General features: G+C 38.8%; 2 protein-coding genes across 8 annotated transcripts in view; one reads left to right on the top strand and one right to left on the bottom strand.

The window, feature by feature from the left end:
* Window positions 1-26287, top strand: part of LOC102162879 (uncharacterized) — a 187991-nt gene that overhangs the window by 140660 nt on the left and 21044 nt on the right. The gene's annotated exons all lie outside the window — the stretch shown is intronic.
* LOC102168138 (uncharacterized) overlaps window positions 19059-26287 on the bottom strand; it is a 77302-nt gene continuing 70073 nt past the window's right edge. For 3 of the 6 annotated variants that reach the window (XM_084979020.1, XM_084979021.1, XM_084979022.1), the window contains one exon: window positions 21928-24805. In XM_084979020.1, the coding sequence (XP_084835146.1) occupies window positions 22313-24805 (2493 nt within the window). In that variant the 3' untranslated portion in view covers window positions 21928-22312. Of the gene's footprint in view, window positions 19196-21927; window positions 24806-26287 lie in introns of those variants that run through there. The other 3 variants (XM_084979023.1, XR_002341185.2, XM_084979024.1) reach the window with 3 other exon arrangements.

The following is a 26287-nucleotide window of genomic DNA, read 5'->3' as shown; positions in this document are numbered from 1 at the left end:
TAATTTCCCTTAAAAGTATTTTATAATTGTCAGAAGAGATGTCATAAACAATTTTTATTAAATTAACTTTTAAATGTTATATGTTTTAATGCTATTTTGAATGTATTCTTTCCTCTTTGTATCTTGTTTTCCACTGATTAGGTGCTAGTATGTGGAAACACAGTTACTTCTGTCTTTTGACCTTGATTCTGGAACATTGTTAAATTTGTGTATTAGTCATATTACTTTTGCGGTGAATAGTTTTAGGTTTCCTCCTTGTGTTCATCCTTTCCGAGCTTTTGGATTATTTTATCCTACCATGCTCAGTACTTACAGTGTTGAAAAGAGGTGGTGAGAATAGATATCTTGAGCTTAGAGGAAAATAGCCAATATTTCCCAGTTAAACATGGTGTTATTTATAGACATTTAAAAGACATTCATTGAATTGAGAAACTGCCTTCTTTCTATTTCAAAATTTTCTGTATGTATTTTTATCATGAATAGGTACTGAATTTTGTCAGTACTTCTCCTGCATCTACTGAGATGATTATATATTTCTTCTCCATTATTCTAGTAATGTGGTAATTTACATTGATTTTTTTTAAAGTTAAAGCAACATTTCTGCATTACCATAATATAATGGAATTGTCAAAGTAGACTCATAAATCATAGATTTTCTCCAACACCAAATTTCAGAAACTACTCAGTGGATTCAAATAAGATAGAAGTACCAACTTCTTTCTGGAGAGACCAAAATGATCAGAAGCAGTTTCTAAGTATTCCTTTCTCCCACATTGGGAAGCTGAAAATAGGGACATGTAACCATGTGTCCATAAGAATCCTGTTAGATAAAAATTTTTTTAGTATTTTTAATACCATATGCTTGACTAATTTTATTCTCCAGTTGACCACATTCTGTAAATCCTTAAATTCTGAGCTTACTTACAACAAACACAGTGACAGTTTAGTTTCTTTGTGTTTTTTTGTTTGTTTGTTTGCTTTTTTGGGGGGGGCACATCCCTGGCATATGGAAATCCCCAGGGTAGGGGTTGAATGGGAGCTGCAGCTGCGGGCCTAGGCCACAGCCACAGCAACCAGATCCAAGCCACAACTGCAGCCTGCCGGGTCCTTTAACCCACTCAGCGAGGCCAGGAATCAAACCTGCTATTCCTTACCCCTGAACCACGACAGGAAATCCCACAGTGACAGTTCTTTTTCCTTTCCGATTTGGATTCCTTTTATTTCTTTTTCTTTGCTGATTGCTTTGGCTAGGACTTCCAAATCTATGTTAAATAAAATTTGCCAGAATGGTCATCCTTGTCTTGTTCCTGATCTTAGAGGAATGCTTTCAGATTTCCACTGTTGAGTATGATGTTAGCTGGGGGTTTATCATATATGACCTTTATTATGTTGAGCTGAGTTATGCCCACTGTCTGGAGAGTTTTTATTATAAATGTATGTTGAACTTTATCCAAAGCTTTTTCTGCATTTATTGAGATCATCCTATAATTTTATTCTTTAATTTGTTAATGTGGTGTATCACATTGATTTATTTGCTGGTATTTAAAAATCCTTGCATCCCTGGGATAAATCCCACCTGCTCATCATTTTTTGGTCATGGTTTTTTGATCATCCTCTTAATATGTTGTTGTATTTGGCTAGCTAATATTTTGTTAGAGAATTTTGCATCTATTTTCGCCAGTGATAAAGGCTTGTGGTATTATCCTTTTGTGTGTGTGCTTAGTTTAGTTTGGTTACCAGGGTGATGGTGTCCTCATAGAGTGAGTTGGGAAGGGTTCCTTCCTCTGCAGTTTTTTTGTAATTGTTTCCAAAGTTTAGGTATCAACTCTTCTCTAAATGTTTGGTGGAATTCACCCGTAAAGCCCTCTGGTCCTGAACTTTTGCTTCTTGGGAGTTTTTAAATTGCTGATTGAATTTGAGTATTGTGATTGCTCTGTTCATATTTTCTATTTCTTCCTGGTTCTGTCTTGGGAGAGTGTAACTAAGTGAATGTTCATTTCTTGTAGGTTGTCCATTTTATTGGTGTATGGTTGCTAGTATTATTCTCTTATGGCCCTTTGTGTTTCTGTTGTGTCAGTTATAATGTCTACTTTTTCATTTTTGATGTTACTGATTTGGGCCCTCTCTTTTTTTCTTGAGGAGTCTATCTAAAAGTTTATTAATTGTGTTTTGTTTTGTTTTTGCTTCCCTGAATGGATTCTTGGAGATACGAATTTTTATTTTTACTCTAATTTAGAAAGTTTAAATCCATCATATCTTCAAAAACTTTTCTCCTTTTTCTGTGTTTATTCTGGATTTTGTCTTAGGCCACTTGTCAGTGAGTCCCCCTATAGGTGACTGAGACTCTGCTTTTTCAAAGTGTCTTCCTCTGGTCTGTATATGAGATGAATTTTTGTCGACCTGTAGTCACATTTTCTATTCCTTATTTTTACAATGTCTAACATATTTATAAGTGATGTACCAAATTTCTCACTTCAGGCATTTTGATTTTCAATAGTAAAATTCCTATTTTGTTCTTTTTTATAGGTTATCATTTTTCTCCTGAAATTTCCCATTCTCTCACCCATTATATCCAATTTCTCCAGTAAATTATTTAACATATTTAAGTATTTGTTTTACTGTTACCATCTGGAAATTCCCACATCTTGGTTATCTATGTGCCTCTTTTGACTGTGTTTTCTTTTGATTATGTGTCACATTTATCTGTTACTTTTGGATGCACCATATTTTTAAAAAATGTCATATGTATGTATAAAGGAGTGATGGGAACTGATAACATAGCTTTTTGTTCTTATTTGTGTGGGGGTTCAGACATTTCCTCCCTTTGGCATCTAGGCTGATATGCTGGTCATTCTGAATCCACTGGAAGGGAGGAGTTAAGCTGGAATTATGCTACAAATTTAATTAAAATCAGTAGAAATTTTCACAACATTGTAAATCAACTAGACTTTAATTAAACTTAAAAAAAAATCAGTTATCTATGGTTATTCCAACCTCCAACTTTCAAGGATATCACCACTGAGGAACTCATTTATTTTATCAGTTTTTTTTAGCTGTGGTGGTTTTTTGATAGATTGGGTCCTTTTTTATATTAAACTCTAGCAGAATCCAGAAGCTATGATCCGCATTAAGGAAGACTGTTCTAATTTCTCCCTCCTTCCTAGTTTTTCCTCTAGTACTGCCTTCTAAGCATTTGTTAAGTGTGTGTGATAGTGTGAGGGCTGGTTTGTCAAAGCACAATGATGTATTCTTGCCTTTTGAACTCTTGCACATTCTAAGCCATCTTTCCAGCCCAACAGTCATTCAAGACCCAGCTGCTTTCTCATTATCTGGGCAAAGGCTCTCCATCTAGGGCGGCACCTCTCTTCTGCCTGCCCTGTCCACAGATGGCATTTGAATTTGTGATAACATAAAAAGTACACAATTAGAGTTCCCTGGTGGCTCAGTGGGTTAAGGATCTGGCATTGCCACTGTTTTGGCTTGGGTTGCTGCTGTGGCATGGGTTTTATTTCTGGTGCAAGAATTTCCACTTGCTGCAAAGAAAAAAAAAAGTATGAAATTGTATTTTTTTTTTCTTAAGCATGAGAGGGAAAACCTTTAACATCCTATAAATTCAAACTGGAGGCAGAAATCTTCTCTATTCCTTTTACTACACTGTCTATAGCTCGGGAAGGAATTTATCCAGTGAAGCTAATCATAGGAACGCATTTCATGTGAGATCAAAAACTAATGTGTATTAAAACATTTGTCAGTAGTTACATGTCCCTAAAAAAAATAGACCTTTTCTTTATCGCACTGAGATACATGTATCTAAGATGAACTGAACCACTGACACATAAAAGCTTTTGTGAACTAAAAGTTAAAAATGGAAGCTGAATGTTCAGTGGTCAGAGTGACAGCAGACAGAGATACATGTCATGTTGATGCAGTGATATTTGTGGCAGACTTTTACCACTCAGGCAAACACAAGCAACTGTATCTCATTTTCAATGTAAGGCAGAGCTGAAGTGTTTGCCCTGGATTAAAAAGGGTCCCACAGAGATTCCAGGGGAAACAAAGGATCCGATCATTTAGAGTTTCCAAAAGGAGAGTCCTGAGAGGTAGGATCTAAATTGCTACTGCTTGCCTGTTGAAAATATTCAATCTGGGGAATTAACACACAAAGCTACCCTTTTGTGATAATATTCCTCAAAGTTTTGATAGACAAATATAAGGAACTTCTATGTGGGTATGTTTCCACTTCCTTAGAGACAGAGAAACAAATCACATACATCAAAACCAAAACAGAAAATTTGCTGATGATGAGCTCAAAAAATAAAATCAAAACCACGTGAGCATGGAGTCCCCTTGCGGTGTAGTGGGTTAAGGATCTGGCCTTGTCAGTGCTGTGGCCTGGGTCAATGCTATGGTACAAATTGGATCCCTGGCCTGGGAATTTCATATGCCACAACCATGGCCAAGAAAACAAAACCAAATATATGAGCAAACACAGCCCTATGAGTGATATAGAAAAAAAGGGGGGAGTTATAAAAATGAAATAGGAGATACTATGCAAGCATGATCACTTAAATGGGGTTTCTGTTGAAATAGGAGATACTATGCAAGCATGATCACTTAAATGGGGTTTCTGTGCTAAAACTTGGGAATCAAAGGAGTGTTGCCCTGAGGTCTTGTAAATTACAAGTAGGCTTGATGGCAGATAAGGATGTTTTTGATTAGTTACTTTGAGGGCATATCTTTCTATCTGTTTGAAAGCTATTAATGCATAAGTACCATGGAGAGGGAAATGTAGTCACAGATGAGGGGTTAAGTTCACATAAAAGCAGCAAGCTGTGTGTGTGTGTGTGTGTGTGTGTGTTCACGACTGTCCTCAACATGTGTATGGAGAGACTTCTCTGGTGACATTCACATATCACTGGACCATACACAGGTCTTTGGAACCATGTTAGGTGGATCGGGTCACGGCGGTGTCAGGGCGCTTTGTGTCACTCGGCAAATGCGAACCAGGCATGCTGAAGACCTGTGGTCAAGGGACAGTCCTCCACAATCAAGGATTATCCCACCCAGGAGTTCCCTGGTGGTTCAGTGGGTTAAGGATCAGCATCGTCACTGCTGTGGCTCTGGGCACGGCTATGGCACAGATTCTGTCCCCAGCCTGGGAACGTCTGCGGGTCGTGGGTCCTCTACAGGTCCACTGTGAAAACGGGCCTTTTCTGATCAGCAGTTGTCTCACCAGTGATCATATACACCCCTTCAAGGTCAACAACCTATATGATGCATTCCAAAAATCTGTTTTTTTTTTAAATTTAATTATATGGAGTATAGTTGATTGGCAATGTGGTGTTAGTTTTATGTGTACAGCAAAGTGAATCAGTCATGCATATAACTGTATATATGTTTCCTTCCCATATGAGTTACTGCAAACTATTGAGTATATTTTAGTGTACTATACAGGTTCCTGTTAATCACCAATTCACTGGTCATTTCAATGATTGATTAAAAGGTAAATAGTAAAAGTATTGGAAAGCAAAAGAAAATAGTTTCTTCTGTAAAATCAGTTATTGTTTTTATTCAAGATATTTGACATTGTTTACTCCTATTAAATATCTAAATTTATCTTTCAGTTTTTTAAATTCACCAAAAAATGGCCACTATTTTTGAGTATCTTACATGTGCATTTTTATATTAAAACATATTTCTTATTCACACACACACATACATACACATAAAACTATGAAGACAGGATAGTTGCCCTTATAGAATGAAAGAGTTTGCATGTGTCCAAACTCATTAAAAGGTACACAATGAATATGTACAGTTCTTTGAACATCAATTATATCTCAACAAAGCCGTTTAAAAAGTAATTAAGACTTGGAAAATGTAAACAACTTGTGAAATTGTAAATCCTTAATAAGCAGCTCAGCCAGGTACACCCAATTCTAAAGCACACATGATTCCTTATGAATCTTAAATAAAAATGTTTAATAAGAATAATGCAATATTGTCTACTCTTGAATACATTGAAGATATTAAGTATTTATTTCTATCACTTTCCTTCTTGTGTAGATTGAGAATGCTTAGTCTTGACACATACACACCAAAGTTTTTCATTAGGTACCACAGACTAGAAACACCTCTGATGAAAATTCTTCAAACAACATCTTCACCAAGACAGTGTTTAAAAGAGAGATTGTCTGGGATTCACTCAATGCTTTTGAGGAATATATTTCATTAGTAAAACTTGCGGCACATTTTTTTTGGACTTTGGAATCAAGCAGATTTCCATTTATTTTTTTTCTCAACCAATGTTTCTACTTTTTCTCACACACACATATCAGGTTGTTGCTTTGGCTGGAATTAAGCAAACACAGGTGCTAAAATGATCAGTTTCCTCATATTTTTCCTATGTACTTGTGCTAGGGAAAGTCATTAAGTTTCTGAAAAAGACACATTTTCCCAATTCATTACACCTAAAGAAACCACCAGGCAAAATATGCTGCCAATAGATGAGCCATTACAGACTTCCCATATGTATTTTGCAAGCAGGTGTTTCCCGTGCAGTTTGCCAGAAACAAACTGTTTTTCAGGTGCATAGAGAATGTCATCTTTGTATAAAAAAGGAATAGTGATAACTACTCCTCGTAGAGCTTTCCTCAATAGGAGAGTGATAGAGAATTGCTGCATAAAGGACCAAATTGAGCACATGTTTGACAGCCCAAGGCTTCCCATCCAGTCAAGGTTCGTGTTAATTACTCGACCCAGGATGGATGGAGATAAAACACCAGCAAAGAGCCGGAAGGTGAGGATGAACGTGGCTAAAGTACCTTTTATGTACAGCACAGTGATTTTTCCACATCCTCGTGAGCTAAGTGCTGTCATATCTACTTGATAAATGGGAAAAGTGTGGCTCAAATTTAGGCAGTCACAGTTAGGGACTTCCCAGACTTCATGGTTGTGTCAGCATGATTAGAAATCCTAAATGCAGTGACATGGATTTTCCTTACTTTCTATTCTCGTGTCTTATTCTTGGAAGCTGCACTCCCAGAGATTAGAATACTTCATGTAGGAGTTCCCTTTGTGGCACAGTGGAAACGAATCCAACTAGGAACCATGAGGTTGCGGGTTCGATCCCTCGCTCAGTGGGTTCAGGATCTGGCGTTGCTGTGAGCTGTGGTGTAGGTCGCAGACACAGATGGCTCGGATCTGGCATTGCTGTGGCTCTGGTGTAGGCTGGTGGCTACAGCGCCGATTGACCCCTAGCCAGGAAACCTCCATATCCTGTGGGTGTGGCCCTAAAAAAGACAAAAGACAAACAAACAAACAAAAAGAATACTTGCTAATAGAGAACAGAATCATGCCATTCTATGGAGAGACTGGTAAAAAATGACCAGTAATCCTTCTCCTTTCCAGTGTTGTGTGTATAGCCCACATCACCGTTTGGGTTCTGTGTTTTCATTCATTACATTTATCCTTTTGTGGTGACCATGTGCCATGGCTTGATCACATTTCCTATGTTAGCATAGAGCCTAATGGCAACTTTCACTCTTTTTCTCTAAACAAATATATTTCTATTAATAATCATTTGTCTTACATAGAATCTCAAAACACAAGATTTATAATCTCATCCACAGCTAAAGCATCCCTGTGCTGCCCCATAGGAAGGCGGCAACTTAGAGCACTTTAGCGCAGGATGCTGGTTGGATGGATTTAATTTCTAACCCAACTCTTCTGCTTACCATGACCCTAACTAAAGCTGCTTTACATTTTAGTTTCATTTTCTACTTAAAATTTAAATGTCCACTTCAGTGGGTTCTTTTCAACATCAACGAGATCATAAGTCTAAATAACTAATGAGAATCTATACCTCATTGTTGAGTTCATGATGATGCTAATACATGCTTGTTGTTTTCATGGCAGTGATAATCTGTCTAGAGCTCACCTGCCTTCTGAAATAATACTAAAAAGAATATGCGGAAAACTGACAAATTTAAACATTAAGACTTTCTCCATTCACCTCTGTACAGCACTTAACAAATCTTCCTGAGTCATTCCATATGAGTATTAATTTTTTTTTAAATAAGACAAAGAAGTTGCTATATACCAAATTGACACCGATGAGCTTCGTATGCATGTAAGTGGCATCTGCCTTGTTCTTAGGCTTGTTTTGTTTGTTTGTTTTTTTGTTTTTTTGGAGAATCACAGATCTGAATCTAGAGACTCAGAGACTCAGAACCAGGCCCACTTAAGGTCCTAATGTGGTTTTATTATGGATTAAATATTATGCAAATTCACATGGAATATGGAAAACCTGACCCTACACAATCCCATTTCATGCTTTTACACCCTTTCTATCCTTATCCTCACACATCCTACTTCTAAATATTTGTATGCAGTCCATAATACACGCTTATTATGTTCCCATTAGCAAGCAGTCCCTAAATAAGTTAAAAATATAACAATGTTTATATCAGCCTACACATTTCCTATTGCTTTTGCTCCTCATCTGTTTCTACTGGTCTGGGCTTCCATCAGGAATAAATTTCTTTCTGCCTCAATAAAATCCTTTCGTCAATTTTTCTTCTTATCTTTTGCTTTATTTGGTTCAAGAATTTGCCTTTTGTTCTTACCTGAACATAACCCCCTTCTGTCTGCTGAAATTTTCCTTCTGTTCATCCACCTTGCTCCTCTTAACCTCTTGAAAATCTTCAGCCAATTTTTAATACTGTAGAATAGTTAAAAGTTCTTGTCTGTTAGCCCAACCTGTGGGTTATTTGCAGCAGCTACTTTGGATTCTTATTTATGTTAATCATGGGTCATGTTTTCCTGCTTCTTTGTACCTGTTCTTTGGTTCTGTTTTTAAATTTATTCCTGCTAGATATGGTGTTTAAAGACTGCAATAATCTTCTCTCACCATCCAGAGGAAGTAAGTCAGTTTGCATGAATGCACAACGGTAAAATTTGTATTTTTGAAATGCAGATCACATCCCTCTCTCACCAGCAGCTGCTACAACCAATGTTCCTTCCTGACACCCCCACCCCCACCCCAAGGCACATGTATGGACTGTACTGAAACCCTTTTGTGCCTTCATATCATTCTTAGGAAAATACACGAATCATGCAGACAAGCTGTGGGGCCCAGAGTAATCGCACTCTTCCTGTGTCTGCAGACATCTTTCCAAACTCCTTCTCCGTAGCTTTGCTCAGACGTACGGACATCTTCCTTGCTTTCAATTTACCCTTCTTCTTCCCAGCCTTCTGCTGATGCTGTTTCTTCAGCCTGAAACTCTTCCCTTCTTCTGGTCTTACTTCTTTTACATCCTTAATTCTTATTGTAATTGGCATGTACTCCTTTAAGAAAATACTCCTGAAATTCTTTTTAAATCCTATACTATACATCCTCTAAGTGCCATCTATCCTCCTTTGCACATATCTCAGATGAAATACTCTGTTATTTGCGTGAATATTTCATTGGCATTTTGCGTTTGCATTTTCAGTCATAAACCCTTGTAAGAGTAGGACCAAAGCTCTTTTTAATCACTATTTCATTCCAAGTGCCTGGCACCGTTTCTGAACATTGTATGTGATTTCAAGATGGATAAATAAATACTTCCACTCTAGCAGTTAAAGTTCAAATATATTCACTGAAGTGAAATTTCTTTTCAAACCAATAGAGAATTTTGCTTTGTGAAGGTAATACAAGTGTAAATAAGAAAGCTTTCATAACTATGACAATTACTCTATCAACAAAAAGTTTTCAGTACTATTATGCAGGGAATCAAACTCCTTTTCTGAGGCTGAATAATATTCCATTGTATACATACACCATTTTCTTTATCCACTAGTCCTTTTATGAATGCTTATGTCGTTTACATACGTTGGCTATTGTAATAATTCTGCAGTAAAGATGGGGGTTCAGATAGCTCTTTGAAATCCTGATTTCAATTATTTTGAGTGTATACCTAGAAATGAGATTGCTGGATCATATGGTAGTTGCATTTTAAGTGTTTTAATGAACTTCTGGGTTTCTTTTTTTTTTTTTTTTTTTTTTTTTTTTGTCTTTTTGCCTTTTCTAGGCCTGCTCCTGCAGCATTTGGAGGTTCCCAGGCTAGGGGTCGAATCGGAGCTGTAGCCACTGGCCTACACCACAGCCACAGCAACGCGGGAAGCGAGCTGCATCTGCAACCTACACCACAGCTCAGTGGGAGGATCCTTAACCCAGGGAGAAAGGGCAGGGATCGAACCCGCAACCTCATGGTTCCTAGTCGAGTACATTAACCACGTCACCACGACGGAACTCCTGAACTTGTGTTTTTTATAGTGGCTGTACCATTTAACTTCCTACTAACACTGCACAGGATTCTTTTCTCCATATATTCGCCAACACTTGTTACCAGTCTTTTTGTTAACAATCTTCCCAGCAGGTATAAGATGATATGTCATCGTGGGCTTGATTTTCACTTTCCTAATGAGTAGTGACTTTGAACTTCTTTTCATACACCTGTTGGCCATTTGTTTATCACCTATGAAGAAATGTCTAATCAGTTCCTTTGCCTATTTTATTTTTTCTTTATAAACTCACATTTTATTCCAAATCTTTCAGGTTTATGTATTTATATAACAAAATTAAGCAGGAGCATTTTATTGAATATAGATGCTTTTGCAGATAATTAAACAGGCTCCTAGAATTTGCACTCTGAAAGGACTCCCCAGACTGACTTTTCTCATTTGTACAGGTTGGTGGTGAGAGATTTACACCCTTCCCAACTAACTGAAGTAGTTAAAAAAATTAAAGCAGAGAAAGGAGTAACCTTAGCATGTACTGATCCTATGGCACCAACTGTATAAAACTGTAATAGCTCTTTGTTGAGTATTTGTCATCCAAATGAAACCTTTACATTTTCAACAATGTGGAGTTGGATCATGGCGGTATAAAAAGCTGCCTCTCCTCTAGTGCACATACTGCAAAATAACAGGACATGTTCTTATTCATCAATCTTCTAAAATAATCTCATTTTGTGTTGTATGAGATTGTAGCTAACATAAAAAAATGCCGCTGTGTGCTTACTGTCTGCTCTTGTTTCTGACTCTGAAGAATTATCTGTGCACATCCTATAATGTTGAACTAAAAACAAGGAATAATAAGGCCTATATTTCAATGTTCCAAGCTAAAATGGGGTCTAGTTAGATTTACAATTCATTTTTTTCTCCTATAGTACCCCTCTCCCCTCCCATAAGTGCTAGTTTGTTCCCTTTATGTGCTTTTTTATTTTATTTACTAGTTTGTGGTATTTTTTTAGAGTCCACATATAAACGATATCACAGAGTATTTGTCTCTGCCTGACATATTATACTTAGAATAATGCCCTCCAATTCCATCCATGTTGATACAGATGCCAAAATTTCATTTTCATGGCTGAACAGTATTCTACTGTGGGGGGGGGAGGGTGTATACACACAAATATTCCTTATCCATTAATCTGCTGATGGACACTTGGGTTGCTTCCAAAGCTTGGCAATTGTAAAGAAAGCTGCTATGAACACTAGGCATGTATCTTTTTGAGTTAGTGTTTTTTGGTTTTTTCAAATATATACCCAGAAGTAGAATTACTGGGTCAGACAGTAGTTTTTAGTTTCTGAGCAACCACCGTACTGTATTCCACTGTGACCACACCAGTTCACATTCCCACCAGCAGAGTTTCAGGATGACATTATTTCTTTGTAGCTGAGTAATATTCCATTGTATTCTTGAACCATATCTTCTTTATCATTCCTCTGTTGCTGGACATTTAAGTTCTTCCATATCTTGGCTATTCTAAATAGTATGCAATGAACAGTCTTTTCAAGACTGCGGGATCATATGGTCATTCTAATTTTAGTTTTGTGAGGAACCTCCATACTGGCTATACCAGTCATTTTTCTCCACACTCTCTCCAGCATTTGTAGACTTCTTGGTGTCAGCCATTCATCTCACACATTGAGTGGTATGAGATGATACCTCATTGTTATTTTGATTTTCATTTCTTTTATAATTGGCAAAGTTGAGCACCTTTTCATGTGCCTTTTGGTCTGTCTTCTTTGGAGAAAAGTCTGTTTAGATCTTCTGTCCATTCATTGATGAGGTGGTTTGGTGTTTTGATATTGAGCTATACGAGCTGTTGTATGTTTTGGCAATAAATCCCTTGTTGGTTGCATCATTTGCAGATATTTTCTCCCATTCTATAGGTTGTATTTTTGCTTAGTTTATGGTTTCCTTTGCTGTGCAAAAGACTTTAATTAAGTTCCATTCATTTACATTTGTATTTATTTTTGGTACTCCAGGAGATGGATCAAAAAAGATATTGCTGCAATTTATGTCAAAGACTGTTACACTTACGTTTTCTAGGAGTTTTATATTATCCAGTCTTATATTTAGTTCTATAATCTATTTTGAGCTTATTTCTGTGGGCGGTGATAATGTTCTAATTTCAACCTTTTATATGTAGCTATACAGTTTATCTAGCAACACATCTTGAAGAGATGATCTTTTCTCCATTGTATATTCCTGCCTCCTTTGTCATGTATTAATTGACTGTAGGTGTGTGTGTTTATTTCTGGGTTTTCTTTCATGTTCCATTGATCTATATTTCTGGTTTTATGCTAGTAGCATACTGCTTTCATGATTGTAGCTTTGTAGTATAGTCTGAAGCCAGGGAGCCTGATTCTGCCTATGCTGCATTTCTTCTCAAGATTTTTCTCACAATTTGGTGTCTTTTGTGTTTTCGTATAATTTTCTTTTTGTTATGGTTCTGTGAAAAATGCCATGGGTAATGTGATAAGGATTGCATTCAATGTATAGATCGCCTTGGGTGGTATAGCCATTTTGACAATATTTCTTTTGTAAGTGTCTTAATAGTTTTCAAAGTACAGATATTTTCCCTCCTTAGATAGGTTTATTCCTATTATATTCTTTTTGATATGATGTTAAATGCAATTTTTCTTTAATTTCTCTTCATCTTTCATGATAATGTATAGAAGTGCAATAGATTATGTATTAATTTTGTATACTGTGACTTTATAAAATTCATTGATGAGCTCTAGTAGTTGCTGGTACCATCTCTAGGATTTTCTATATATAGCATCATTTCATCTGGAAGTAGTGCCAGTTTTACTTTCTTTTCCCCATTTAGATTCCTTTTATTTCTGTCTGCTCTGATTCCTATAGGTAGGACTTCCAGAAGTATATTGAATAAAAGTGGTCAGAGTGGATATCCTTGTCTTTCCTGATCTTAGGCGAAATGCTTTTTCAGCTTTTTACCACTAAGTATGATGTTATATGTAGGGTTTTCACATATGGTCTTTATTATGTTGAGGTAGGTTCTATCTATGCCCATTTTCTGGAGAGATTTTTTTATCATAAATCAGTGTTGAATTTTATCCAAAGGTTTTTCTCAATCTATTGAGATGATTGTATTGTTGGTGTGTCACCAAAAGAGAGTTTCTATAATACTTAGGCTAAAATAGATGTATCTATTCATTTAGATTCTAATTCTCTTGTGGAGAAAGTGCTATGAAATAAAGAGGAAAAGATGAATAAATTGAATTGAATAAGAAAAAAATAACATAGAAAAAATTCTAATTTTCAGAAATAAAACACACATAAAATACAAAATTATACAATAATGACCAATAGTTAGGGCTAATTTGGTAGAACTGATGTGATAATCCCTGTGCAGAAAAATTTTATTGACAATTATTTGAGTGTTTAAAATACTTTTGTTCTGAACTAATTTTTTGAAAAGGAGATTTCATAATTCTTAAGGAAATATTGGTTTCAGGAAACAAACTGTAATACTGATGCTATTGTCTGTTTTCAAGTTTTCACAAAAGATAAGCCATTTTTTTAGATTACTTAATATACATTTAGCTTCATTGATTATAAAAGGTAAAATATTTAAGAGAAAGTTAAATTAGCAAATTTGTAATTATTTCCTGAGTAAATTAATTCTGATATGCAAAACATGGTAATTTTATGAGCAAGATGAGTTATGCATAGTACAATTTGAATAATCCTTAGCAAATCCTAGCTAGCTGAATTATGTATTATTAAAATTTATACTCCTAGATAGCTTTTAGGTCTATAATAGTAAATGAATATAAAACTAACCTACTCAAAATTTAATTGGTTTTTATTTGTCCATATTCTACCTGAACACTTTAAATTTTCATGCCTTTGCATTTTCTCCTAATTCTTCAATTTTGCTGTAGTGGTGTGTTGGAGCATAAAATGGCTTGTACTTTGTGTATGACTCATTCCTTTTACTCTCAAGGAGCACCCTTTGGTTCTCCTTGGACAAATATACAACCACACCTAACTTTTTAGAGTGTATTTCCTTAAATTTTGTGAATATTCACTTATTTCATATGGAGAAAACCAAATGTGAAAAATTAAAGTAATAATTTATTATTCTGGAGACCATTTATTCAGGAATTCACAGTCTAGAGGAAAGTCATTCTAATAAGAATCATCTCTACCCTGCATTTTAATGTACAAAAAAAAAGTATGGTGTTAGAGGCTGTGGCTGATGGAAGGGATAAATAGCCCGCTACCACTTACGCAAATTCAGAAATGCAAGTTCTCAGGAGTTCCCGTCGTAGTTCAGTGGTTAGTGAATCTGACTAGGAACGATGATGTTTCGGGTTCCATTCATGGCCTTGCTCAGTGGGTTAAGGATCCGGCGTTGCCATGAGCTGTGGTGTAGGTGGCAGATGCAGCTTGGATCAGGCGTTGCTGTGGCTCTGGCGTAGGCCAGCAGCTACAGCTCTGATTTGACCCCTAGCCTGGGAACCACGGGAGCAGCCCTAGAAATGGCAAAAAGACAAAAAGACCAAAAAAATAAAATAAAATAAAAAGGAAATGCGAGTTGTCTAAGAAACAGTACAAATTTTTCAAACTAAGAAAACCAGAAAATTTTTTATAGACAACTATTCTTGTTTTATTTGTTTTTATTTTTTTTAATTGTTATTTTCCCAATATAATTTTTTTCTACTGTGCAGCATGGTGACCCAGTTACACATACATGTACACATTCTATTTTCTCACATGATCAGGCTCCATCATAAGTGACTAGACATAGTTCCCAGTGCTACACAGTAGGATCTCATTGCTTGTCCATTCCAAAAGCAATAGTTTGCATCTATTAACCCCAAGCTCCCAATCCATCCCACTCCCTCCTCCACCCCCTTGGCAACTACATGTATATTCTCTAAGTCCATGATTTTCTTTTCTGCAAAAAGGTTCCTTTATGTTATATATTAGATTCCAGATACGTGCTATCATACGGTATTTCTTTCTCTTTCTGACTCACTTCACTCAGTATGAGAGACTCTAGTTCCATCCATGTGGCTGCAAATGGCATTATGTCATTCTTTTTTATGGCTGAGTAGTACTCCATTGTGTATATATATCACATCTTCCTAACCCAATCATCTGTCAATGGACATTTGGGTTGTTTCCATGTCTTGGCTATTGTGAATAGTGCTGCAATGAACATGCGGGCGCATGTGTCTTTTTCAAGGAAAGTTTTGTCCGGATATGTGCCCAAAAGTGGTGTTGCTGGGTCATATGGTAATTCTATGTATAGTTTTCTAGAGTAGAAAAAATGCTCACCATCCCTGATTATTAAAGAAATGCAAATCAAAACTACCATGAGATACGACCTCACACCAGTCAGAATGGCCATCATAAATAACAAATGCTGGAGGGGGTGTGGAATGTTGGTGGGAATTAAGCTGGTACAACCACTATGGAGAATGGTGTGGCGGTACCTTAGAAAACTATACATAGAATTACCATATAACCCAGCAAATTTTAAAATTAAAAAAAAAACCCTCTTAATAGGGAAGGAAATGAGCGTAGGACTATAGTAAATGTGGATAAATAAGGAAATAAAATCAAACATGGGCTTGTCCAGGACCAAGCATGAAATTTTCAGTAAATTAAATCAGTTTCCTCTATCAGAAGTCAGAAAATTAAATACTTGTTTCTATTTCAGTTGAATTTATTTCAGCACTATTGCATGATTATTATCATGGATGCCCAATTTCTATGAGTTAGCACTTGCTGAATTTCTACTTGTGCACTTCATTTTGCCTGAAACTTAGCAGGATAAGCAGTCCTTTCTATTATAAAAATATTATGCATATTATTATTTTATTGTTGCATTATCTTGAAAATTCAGTAGCTCAAATGGTCCTTTTAAACAAAAGTAAACTTCAAATAAATGCAACTTAAACTATATTCTATAATTTGGTAGGAAGGAGAAGCATATTTTAATGTTTATACTGAAAATGAAAAATTTATTTGAACACTATATGATATTATAACCATGTGCACATTTAATGAAAATTTAATGAAGACTAATTTACAAAAAAACAGTCTCCCTTGCTTTTACAACGTGGAAGCATTTATAGAACCATATAGAATTGTTGTGGTTCAACTTCAAACCCAATTGTGTATAGTAATCCCGTAATATTTATCCCTTTCTTTTAGTATGAATTCTCATGAAACACAGTACAACTAAGACTGAAAAGCCAATAGCACAAATATATGTCAGAGATCCAGTAAAAGGCTACCTGACCTGCTTGTGATGACTGCTTATTCAATATCATCAACAGAATAGACAACAGTTAAATGAAAATGTTTCTCCTCTACTTTAGGAAAGTATAATCTCGATAAAAGTCAGATCACTAAAAAAGCCAAATGCATATGCTCTTTGTGCTTAGCCCCATATTAAAATGATTTTAATAAATTACAACATATGATGTTGACTTTATATAATTAAACAATTGGTGGGTTAAAAACAAGTCTAAACACTTTTTAAAAACTTTGTGATGATAATCTTATTGCATTGAATACTTACTTTAGAAGTTACTGGATTTTGGGAGTTCCCATTGTGGCTCCGTGGTTAATGAATCCAACTAGGAACCATGAGGTTGTGGGTTTGATCCCAGGCCTTGCTCAGTGGGTTAAGGATCCAGCGTTGCCCTGAGCTATGGTGTAGGTTGCAGATGCAGCTCAGATCCCACATTGCTGTGGCTCTGGTGTAGACTGGAGCCTGCAGCTCTGATTAGGCCCCCCTGGGAACCTCCATATGATGCCAGAGTGGCCCTAGAAAAGGCAAAAAGACAAAAAAAAAAAAAAAAGGAAGTTATTAAATTTTGAACTACATTTTTCCTTCACTTTTTTTGAAATAGATTTAGAATGCTACATTCATAACCTGACACATTATTTTTGTCTATACATTGATCTTTGTAAATAACTAGGTGTGTATGAGTAATGTAGATTTGCCTCTAACAGAGAAGAGAATCTGGAAAGATGACCTGTATTTACAAGGTACTGAAGAAAAGATAAATCAACTAAGTCACGTTTCTAATGATATTTTAAAATATTTAATGCTAAATTAGCAAGTATTATTTCACGGCAAGATGTAAACAAGATGTATAAATGGTTTCCCATTGTCCACTTTTCTTCACATTGTCTCTTTAGTTCTGAGACTCCAATGAAAGGTGTTTGACATGCAGTTGAGACAGAGACTGACTCATTCATCAGAGTTCTGTACTTGGTAAAATTGTGTGAAATCAAGAATCTTGTAAAAATTACTGGCAAAGATTTTAGACACATCACCAGTGGAATATACAATTTAAGTAAAATATTTAAAATCTTCTATTTATGAGACTAAAGAATAAAGCTAGAGGAATATAAGCATCAAATACCTAGCAATGTTGTAGCTGATAATAACCGGTTATTTGTAATTAAAGTACATTTAATTGTTAAACATGCAAGTAAATGGAAAGATTTTTTACTTCATATCATGAAACACAATCAGAGGACTTTAGCTTGATAGTAGTTTACTTGGATATATGTTCATGGGAACTAAAATACCTTTTCTCTGAAGGATTTTACACCGTATGATGCAAACTGGCAAATAACTGAATGTAAACATTTTGCGTGTGTGGATGAAATGGAAAGATGTCAGAGAAATAGTCAGGGGCAGGTGTCATTCATCTTTCATGTGCGGGAGAAATTAACATGTATTAAGTCATTTGTAAGCAGCTCCGAGGACAGATGTGCTTTCCACATGTTCATTCTTTTTAAAAGTCCTACTAGTGGTAGGACAGGTTACATGTGATAGAGAAAATCACCAGTCTCTGGCAGAGTTGAGGAGAACCTTCTGGATTTGAAGCATACCGCTGTAGAAAGAGATTATAAGCAATGCTGTAAAATAGTTTTCTGGAGTTCCCCTTGTGGTGCAGTGGAAACAGATCTGACTAGTATCCATGAGGATGCGAGTTGAATCCCTGGCTTCGCTCAGTGGGTCAGGGATCTGGCGTTGCAGTGACCCTTGGTGTAGGTCGCAGATGAGGCTTGGATCCCACGTTGCTGTGGCTGTGGTGCAGGCCAGCAGCTTTAGCTCTGATTCAACCCTTAGCTGGGAACTTCCATAAGCCGCAGGTGCAGCCCAAAAAAGCCAAAACAAAACAAAACAAAATTAAAAAAAAAGAAATTAGCTTTTATAAAAGATATTTATGTTGTTTGGGTACAAATACAATTTTATGACCAACTGTACATTTAGAATTAGAATCAGGAATATTTTTAAAATATCTGATTTATGTTGTCTTAAAGTAATAGTGTATCATAAACATTTGAATTTAAAGTACCTTATTTCAAAGCCTTGTATAACTTCACCTTACTGAATTTAATGCCAGAATCCATCAAATATACCAGATATTTTTACATATTCCTATTTTCAATTCCTCTTCCCTGTGAAAAACTGCCCTGCCTTGTTGTGAGCATTCTTGATGAAGTTGTCTTGGAGGGAAGTAACTTTTCCTCCACTGACCCAAGGCTGTGAAATGGAAATGTTAAACTAAGCCTATCAAAGAGTCTAAGGTCTGAGTGACACAATGACACAACGCTGGAAAGAGTCAGATATGCATCTCTTACAGGAGCATCCTGTGATCTTGCACTTCTGTGTGGTTTCTAGATTTCCAGAACTTCCTGGATGCCACCCTTCCAGAGGTCTTCCCTGCAGCTCTTCTCTGGTTTCCATGAAGTCCTCCAAATCCAGTCAGTAAATCACTTGGTGACTCAATCCTATTTGTTTGACAGTGCTGGCCACATAACATTTTTACAGGAATGACTTCCTTTAGAGCTACACTGTCAAATACAAAATAATTAAAATAAATGCATTTTTATACTTTTATATCAAAGCATTTATTTATTTCCCATTCTCAAAGCTATAGATTCAATATACCTAAATAATACTAAAATACTTGTTAATTTTCTCATGCAGATTATCTTTGCAATATCTGTGTGTTTTTAAGAATGTTTATTTTGAATGTTGTCAATCAGTAGTTTTATTTCTTTTAAAATCATGTCACATTGTAAGACAACAAAATTCTACGTGTTAAGTTTTACTTGTTTAAACTCACTAGATATTTTATATATTTTATTCTGGATTTTTTTCCTCTTAAATTTAAAGTTATGTAAGCTGGAGTTCCCATCATGGCTCAGTGGTTAACGAATCTGACTAGGAACCATGGGGTTGCAGGTTCGGTCCCTGGCCTCGCTCAGTGGGTTGAGAATCTGGCGTTGCCGTGAGCTGTGGTCACAGATGTGGCTCAGATCCCATGTTGCTGTGGCTCTGGTGTAGGCTGGCGGCTACAGCCCAGATTCAAGCCCTAGCCTGGGAACCTCCATATGCTGTGGGTGCAGCCCTAGAAAAGACCAAAAAAAAAAAAAAAAAAAAAACCCAAAAAACAAAGTTATGTAAGCTAATCCTTTCTTCTTTCCATCATACATCAATTGCTGAGGTCTAGGATTTTATCTTACACACAGAATTAGCTCTAAAGCCTAGATAGTCTAGATCTTTCTAATATAAACTTTAAAAGTGCCAGGTATCTCATAAAATGGAAAAATAGTGCCTAACTTCAGTTTTATGAAGTCTGGTTGCTGTAATATGTTAAACAAACAAGAATCATTGCCACCTGATTATCTATACAAATCCATGCCAGGTTTTGATACATGATCTTATCCAATTTATAGAGAAAATGTATTATTTTAGTTATTAAAATTTAAATTTACTTGAAAGTATTTTTATTATAACTGTATTTTATAGCAGACACTGCTGCTTGTCTATAGAGAAGTTTCTCCATGTATTTTTTTTTAGTTGTTAATTTCTTACCCTTTTGGGGCAGTTTGTGGTTTTTCCTTTATGGAAAGAGGGGAACAACATGCAAGCTGAGCATTTCTGTTTTTTTCATGTGTTTACATGACCGCACTTTCTAAAAAAACATAGATCATCTATCCTCAGCTTTCTTGAGGGTCTAAGGTAGTTTAAAAAGAAAAAAAGAAAAAGACAAAACAAGATCTGATCACTTCAGGATTCTTGCCGTCAATATTGCTGTTTATTCATGTAATCGTAATTATTTCCTTGCTTATATATCGCATTATCTATGTTATCTACACATGCCGTGTGCAGATATACCTGCAGTGGATGCAGCCTCTGTTCTACTTTGTTGTAGATGCTCCCCTTCTCTTTCCAACAGAACTATCTGTTGTTGTATCATCTCCCTTGAACTGCACTGGATTTTGTAATCTTGTCATGTTCCCTCCTTATCCTTCGCTTGTTAGCCAACAGTGACCACCATGTTCACCCCAAATTAGTAACACCATTGTTTTAGAGTGGGGAAAAAAAACAAAAACTAATGCCAAAAAAGGCAACCTCTTTTCAACTCATATCTCAAAATCAAAGCAAAACATTGCATTTATCGCTGATGCGAACTTCACGGTGATTGTCCATCCCATAATCCACCCCTTGCTACAAGCCTTCTGCAGCTCAAGCAATGCATTCCAGCCAGGGCTGCAATCCAGCCTTCCAGGAGCCAAATCCCTCCCATCCTTTTTCAGCGACTTTTAATCCAGGAACAACTCCTGTCTTTAGTATTTACAATTTATATTTCAAATCCATTGGTCTTGGAATATATCCACAGGCATTACGCTTAATCGTCAATCATGTCTGCTAAAAGGCTCTGGAGGAATTAAATAAACTCTGGGTCACCCACTTACAAGCCCTAAAGTGACTGTGACCAGAAGTAGTTACAACTTTCATGAGAATACACCATCAGAGAAGCCTCTCTGCCTGCTGGAGGCTTATTTGCCAATTTGGGAGGAGAGGGGATTTTGCTTCACATGCTATTACATAGTGTGACATCTTCTGTATTCCTAGAGGCCAATGAAGCAGAAGAAGTTTCTACCAAACAAATGTAGTAACTGTTGGTTAAAAAGCACTTGAGTGAGTCCAGAGAATTGTAACAAAAAGAGTTCAAAATTTCTGGAAAAAAATAGGAACCCTATTTTACATTTAGGTTGGGAGAGGGGTGAAATGATAAAATCAAATTCCTCTTATATGAAAACAAATCAGCATAGTTTTTCAAATACCTCTTTCCACATGATCAGGCAAGACTTAACGTTTTAAAACTTCAGTACCAGAGTCATGGCTCACTGGTTAATGACTCCGACTAGGAACCATGAGGTTGCGGGTTCCATCCATGGCCTTGCTCAGTGGGATAAGGATCCGGCGTTGCCATGAGCTGTGGTGTAGGTTGCAGACAGGGCTTGGATCAGGTGTTGCTGTGGCTCTGGCGTAGGCCAGTGGCTACAGCTCCGATTTGACCCCTAGCCTGGGAACCTCCATATGCCATGGGAGCAGCCCTAGAAAAGGCAAAAAAGACCAAAAAAAAAAAAAAAAAAAAAAAAAAAACCTTCAGTACCACTCTACATTATTTAGCTAATAGCACATTTTCTTAAACCTCCTGTTAATATCACTTCTGATGACATATTCAGGTAAGTGAAGCTGCTTATTAGAAGGAAAACAATTTAAAAATCCATTTTTTTCATTATTTAAAGTTTTATTGAAGTACAGGTGATATACAATGTTGTGGTAATTTCTGCTGTACCAGAGTGATTCAGTTATACATACACACACACACGAAATTTTGAATACAGTTCTATTTGGTGATCCCAATGATACAAAATGTATGTAGTAGGTACAAAATGGTGAACCACAAGATAAAGGGAATGGAGAATTGCTATTTTTCTTCCAGATTGAAGAGATATAGTGATTTATTTATTTCTATTACATCTTTCATCAGAGTCTAAATTATTGGCATTTTAAGAAATAGCATAATTAGAAATTGAATTTCTAAGGAGCGCATAGCTCAGAATGAAATTAATCTTTTCCTCTCTGACAAAGATTCTTTCTTTAACCAAATTCTAGTCAGGATCCTCTGTGCTCTCTTTCGCCTGGGACCAGTCCCTGGGCTTGTCCTTAGGAGCCAATTTTAGCAAGAACCCTGTTGAGAGAGGTTTTCCAGAATGCCCACCGTCCGAGTCTGGTACCTGTAGAGAGAGGTTTTCCAGAATGCCCCACCGTCCGAGTCTGGTCCCTGTAGAGAGAGGTTTTCCAGAATGCCCACCGTCCGAGTCTGGTCCCTGTTGAGAGAGGTTTTCCAGAATGCCCACCGTCCGAGTCTGGTCCCTGTTGAGAGAGGTTTTCCAGAATGCCCACCGTCCGAGTCTGGTCCCTGTAGAGAGAGGCTTTCCAGAATGCCCACCGTCCGAGTCTGGTCCCTGTAGAGAGAGGCTTTCCAGAATGCCCACCGTCCGAGTCTGGTCCCTGTTGAGAGAGGCTTTCCAGAATGCCCACCGTCCGAGTCTGGTCCCTGTTGAGAGAGGTTTTCCAGAATGCCCACCGTCCGAGTCTGGTCCCTGTTGAGAGAGGCTTTCCAGAATGCCCACCGTCCGAGTCTGATCCCTGTTGAGAGAGGCTTTCCAGAAGGCCCACCGTCCGAGTCTGATCCCTGTTGAGAGAGGCTTTCCAGAATGCCCACCGTCCGAGTCTGATCCCTGTTGAGAGAGGCTTTCCAGAATGCCCACCGTCCGAGTCTGATCCCTGTAGAGAGAGGTTTTCCAGAAGGCCCCACCGTCCGAGTCTGGTCCCTGTTGAGAGAGGTTTTCCAGAAGGCCCACCGTCCGAGTCTGGTCCCTGTTGAGAGAGGTTTTCCAGAAGGCCCCACCGTCCGAGTCTGGTCCCTGTTGAGAGAGGTTTTCCAGAAGGCCCCACCGTCCGAGTCTGGTCCCTGTTGAGAGAGGTTTTCCAGAAGGCCCACCGTCCGAGTCTGGTCCCTGTTGAGAGAGGTTTTCCAGAATGCCCACCGTCCGAGTCTGATCCCTGTTGAGAGAGGCTTTCCAGAATGCCCACCGTCCGAGTCTGATCCCTGTTGAGAGAGGCTTTCCAGAATGCCCACCGTCCGAGTCTGATCCCTGTTGAGTGAGGCTTTCCAGAATGCCCACCGTCCGAGTCTGATCCCTGTAGAGAGAGGTTTTCCAGAATGCCCCACCGTCCGAGTCTGGTCCCTGTTGAGAGAGGTTTTCCAGAAGGCCCACCGTCCGAGTCTGGTCCCTGTTGAGAGAGGTTTTCCAGAAGGCCCCACCGTCCGAGTCTGGTCCCTGTTGAGAGAGGTTTTCCAGAAGGCCCCACCGTCCGAGTCTGGTCCCTGTTGAGAGAGGTTTTCCAGAAGGCCCCACCGTCCGAGTCTGGTCCCTGTTGAGAGAGGTTTTCCAGAATGCCCACCGTCCGAGTCTGATCCCTGTTGAGTGAGGCTTTCCAGAATGCCCACCGTCCGAGTCTGATCCCTGTAGAGAGAGGTTTTCCAGAATGCCCCACCGTCCGAGTCTGGTCCCTGTTGAGAGAGGTTTTCCAGAAGGCCCACCGTCCGAGTCTGGTCCCTGTTGAGAGAGGTTTTCCAGAAGGCCCCACCATCCGAGTCTGATCCCTGTTGAGAGAGGTTTTCCAGAAGGCCCCACCGTCCGAGTCTGGTCCCTGTTGAGAGAGGTTTTCCAGAAGGCCCCACTGTCCGAGTCTGGTCCCTGTTGAGAGAGGTTTTCCAGAATGCCCACCGTCCGAGTCTGATCCCTGTAGAGAGAGGTTTTCCAGAAGGCCCCACCGTCCGAGTCTGGTCCCTGTTGAGAGAGGTTTTCCAGAATGCCCACCGTCCGAGTCTGATCCCTGTTGAGTGAGGTTTTCCAGAATGCCCACCGTCCGAGTCTGATCCCTGTAGAGAGAGGTTTTCCAGAATGCCCCACCGTCCGAGTCTGGTCCCTGTTGAGAGAGGTTTTCCAGAAGGCCCACCGTCCGAGTCTGGTCCCTGTTGAGAGAGGTTTTCCAGAAGGCCCCACCGTCCGAGTCTGGTCCCTGTTGAGAGAGGTTTTCCAGAAGGCCCCACCGTCCGAGTCTGGTCCCTGTTGAGAGAGGTTTTCCAGAAGGCCCCACCGTCCGAGTCTGGTCCCTGTTGAGAGAGGTTTTCCAGAAGGCCCCACCGTCCGAGTCTGATCCCTGTTGAGAGAGGTTTTCCAGAAGGCCCCACCATCCGAGTCTGATCCCTGTTGAGAGAGGTTTTCCAGAAGGCCCCACCATCCGAGTCTGATCCCTGTTGAGAGAGGTTTTCCAGAATGCCCACCGTCCGAGTCTGGTCCCTGTTGAGAGAGGTTTTCCAGAAGGCCCCACCGTCCGAGTCTGGTCCCTGTTGAGAGAGGTTTTCCAGAATGCCCACCGTCCGAGTCTGATCCCTGTTGAGAGAGGTTTTCCAGAATGCCCACCATCCGAGTCTGGTCCCTGTTGAGAGAGGTTTTCCAGAATGCCCACCATCCGAGTCTGGTCCCTGTTGAGAGAGGTTTTCCAGAATGCCCACCATCCGAGTCTGGTCCCTGTTGAGAGAGGTTTTCCAGAATGCCCACCGTCCGAGTCTGATCACCCGCAGCATCTGCCCAGCTTCTGACCTCCTCCAGGTGTGGATGAAAAACCACTGCCTGCCGTCTCAGCAAACAAAGGATGCTGAGGCCGTCAAAGCTTCATCCACTCCAGCCAGAGGTAAGCCCTGAGGAGACTAGAAAGGAGGAAAACAGGCCACTTCCTGCCAAGCCCTCAAACACTGCAGCCACCCCAAAGAGGGTCCAGAAGACTTTGGGTGAGTCTCCCCTGGTTCTCTGCATATTGGTTGATCCTGAGTGTTACTCATGGGGTGGAATTGGTGCCTGACTTCCCACTTGAAAGATGCTGGAGAGGGGCTCCCCTCGTTGGAAGTTACTAGGGGGAGTGCTGATTGAAAGAGACATGGATTGGACTAAGTAGTTGGATAGGTGAACCGAAGTTTGGCACTTGCCATCTGCCCCTACATGGATTTAATCATGAGCTGCTGCAGCTGCAGGTCTGCGGCACACACTCTGAAGGAGCACGGGGTTGCACTCAGGAGTGAGGCCTTCTGTGCTCTGGGGAGACTGGGAGAACAGGTCTTCAGACAGTTATTTTTAGGAGAAGGTTTTATGAGCCCAAGGTTTGCCTCTCCGCATAGCAAGAAAAACACTAAAATCCTTCACGGTGATGTCTGCTTCTCTTGACGAGCAGTAACCTTCACGAGAGCAGCAGCAAAGTTTTGTAGAATGTGTGCCTGGCTGTGAGCACCGCCCCCTCACCTTGATCCTATGCATCCTAGCTCCCCCCTTGCCTCCTGGGAGCTGTTTTCTCAGGGCTACCCAAGGTGCTGCCTCCAGTCCTAGTTTCACCCCAAAGAAAACCTAAACCTCAACTTTCAGGTTGTACATTTTTTATTGTTATTTCCCCAATACAATTTTTTCCCCACTATACAGCATGGTGACCCAGTTACACATACATGTATACCTTCTTTTTGCTCACATTATCAGGCTCCATCTTAAGGGACTAGACATAGTTCCCAGTGCTACACAGGAGCATCTCATTGCTCATCCATTCCAAAAGCAAGAGTGTGCATCTAGTAACCCCAAGCTCCCCATCCATCCCACTCCCTCAGGTCATGCGTTTTTTTTTTTTTTTTTTTTTTTTTTTTAGAAGACAAGAGGCTGATCTGATACTGTCCTCTCATTGGTTACCTTAACAAGGATTTGTCAAGATCAAAGCACTAGTAAAAATGTATTCCTGACAAATTCAACTTTAAATGGGAAATATAGAGTCTCTCAAACAGAAAAATGGGAGGAGTGTCAGAAATCCACCCTCCAACTAACGCTCTAGCCAGACTCCTATGCATACAGAGCTGGTAGCTGCAAGCCTCTCCTTACCTGGAAATGAAGAAAATTGTCAACTGAAAAAAGGCTCAGTGGGAGAGTTGTGAGTTAAGTTTTATTGGGGGCAAAATGAGGACGATACTGGGGAACAGC

The sequence above is a fragment of the Sus scrofa genome, chromosome 10 (assembly GCF_054392235.1).
Source record: "Sus scrofa isolate SSC_HxYL_T2T_F1_AM1 chromosome 10, Sscrofa_HxYL_maternal_Yorkshire_Landrace_v2.0, whole genome shotgun sequence".
Lineage (NCBI taxonomy): Eukaryota > Metazoa > Chordata > Mammalia > Artiodactyla > Suidae > Sus > Sus scrofa.
This window is presented reverse-complemented; position numbering and strand designations above follow the sequence as displayed.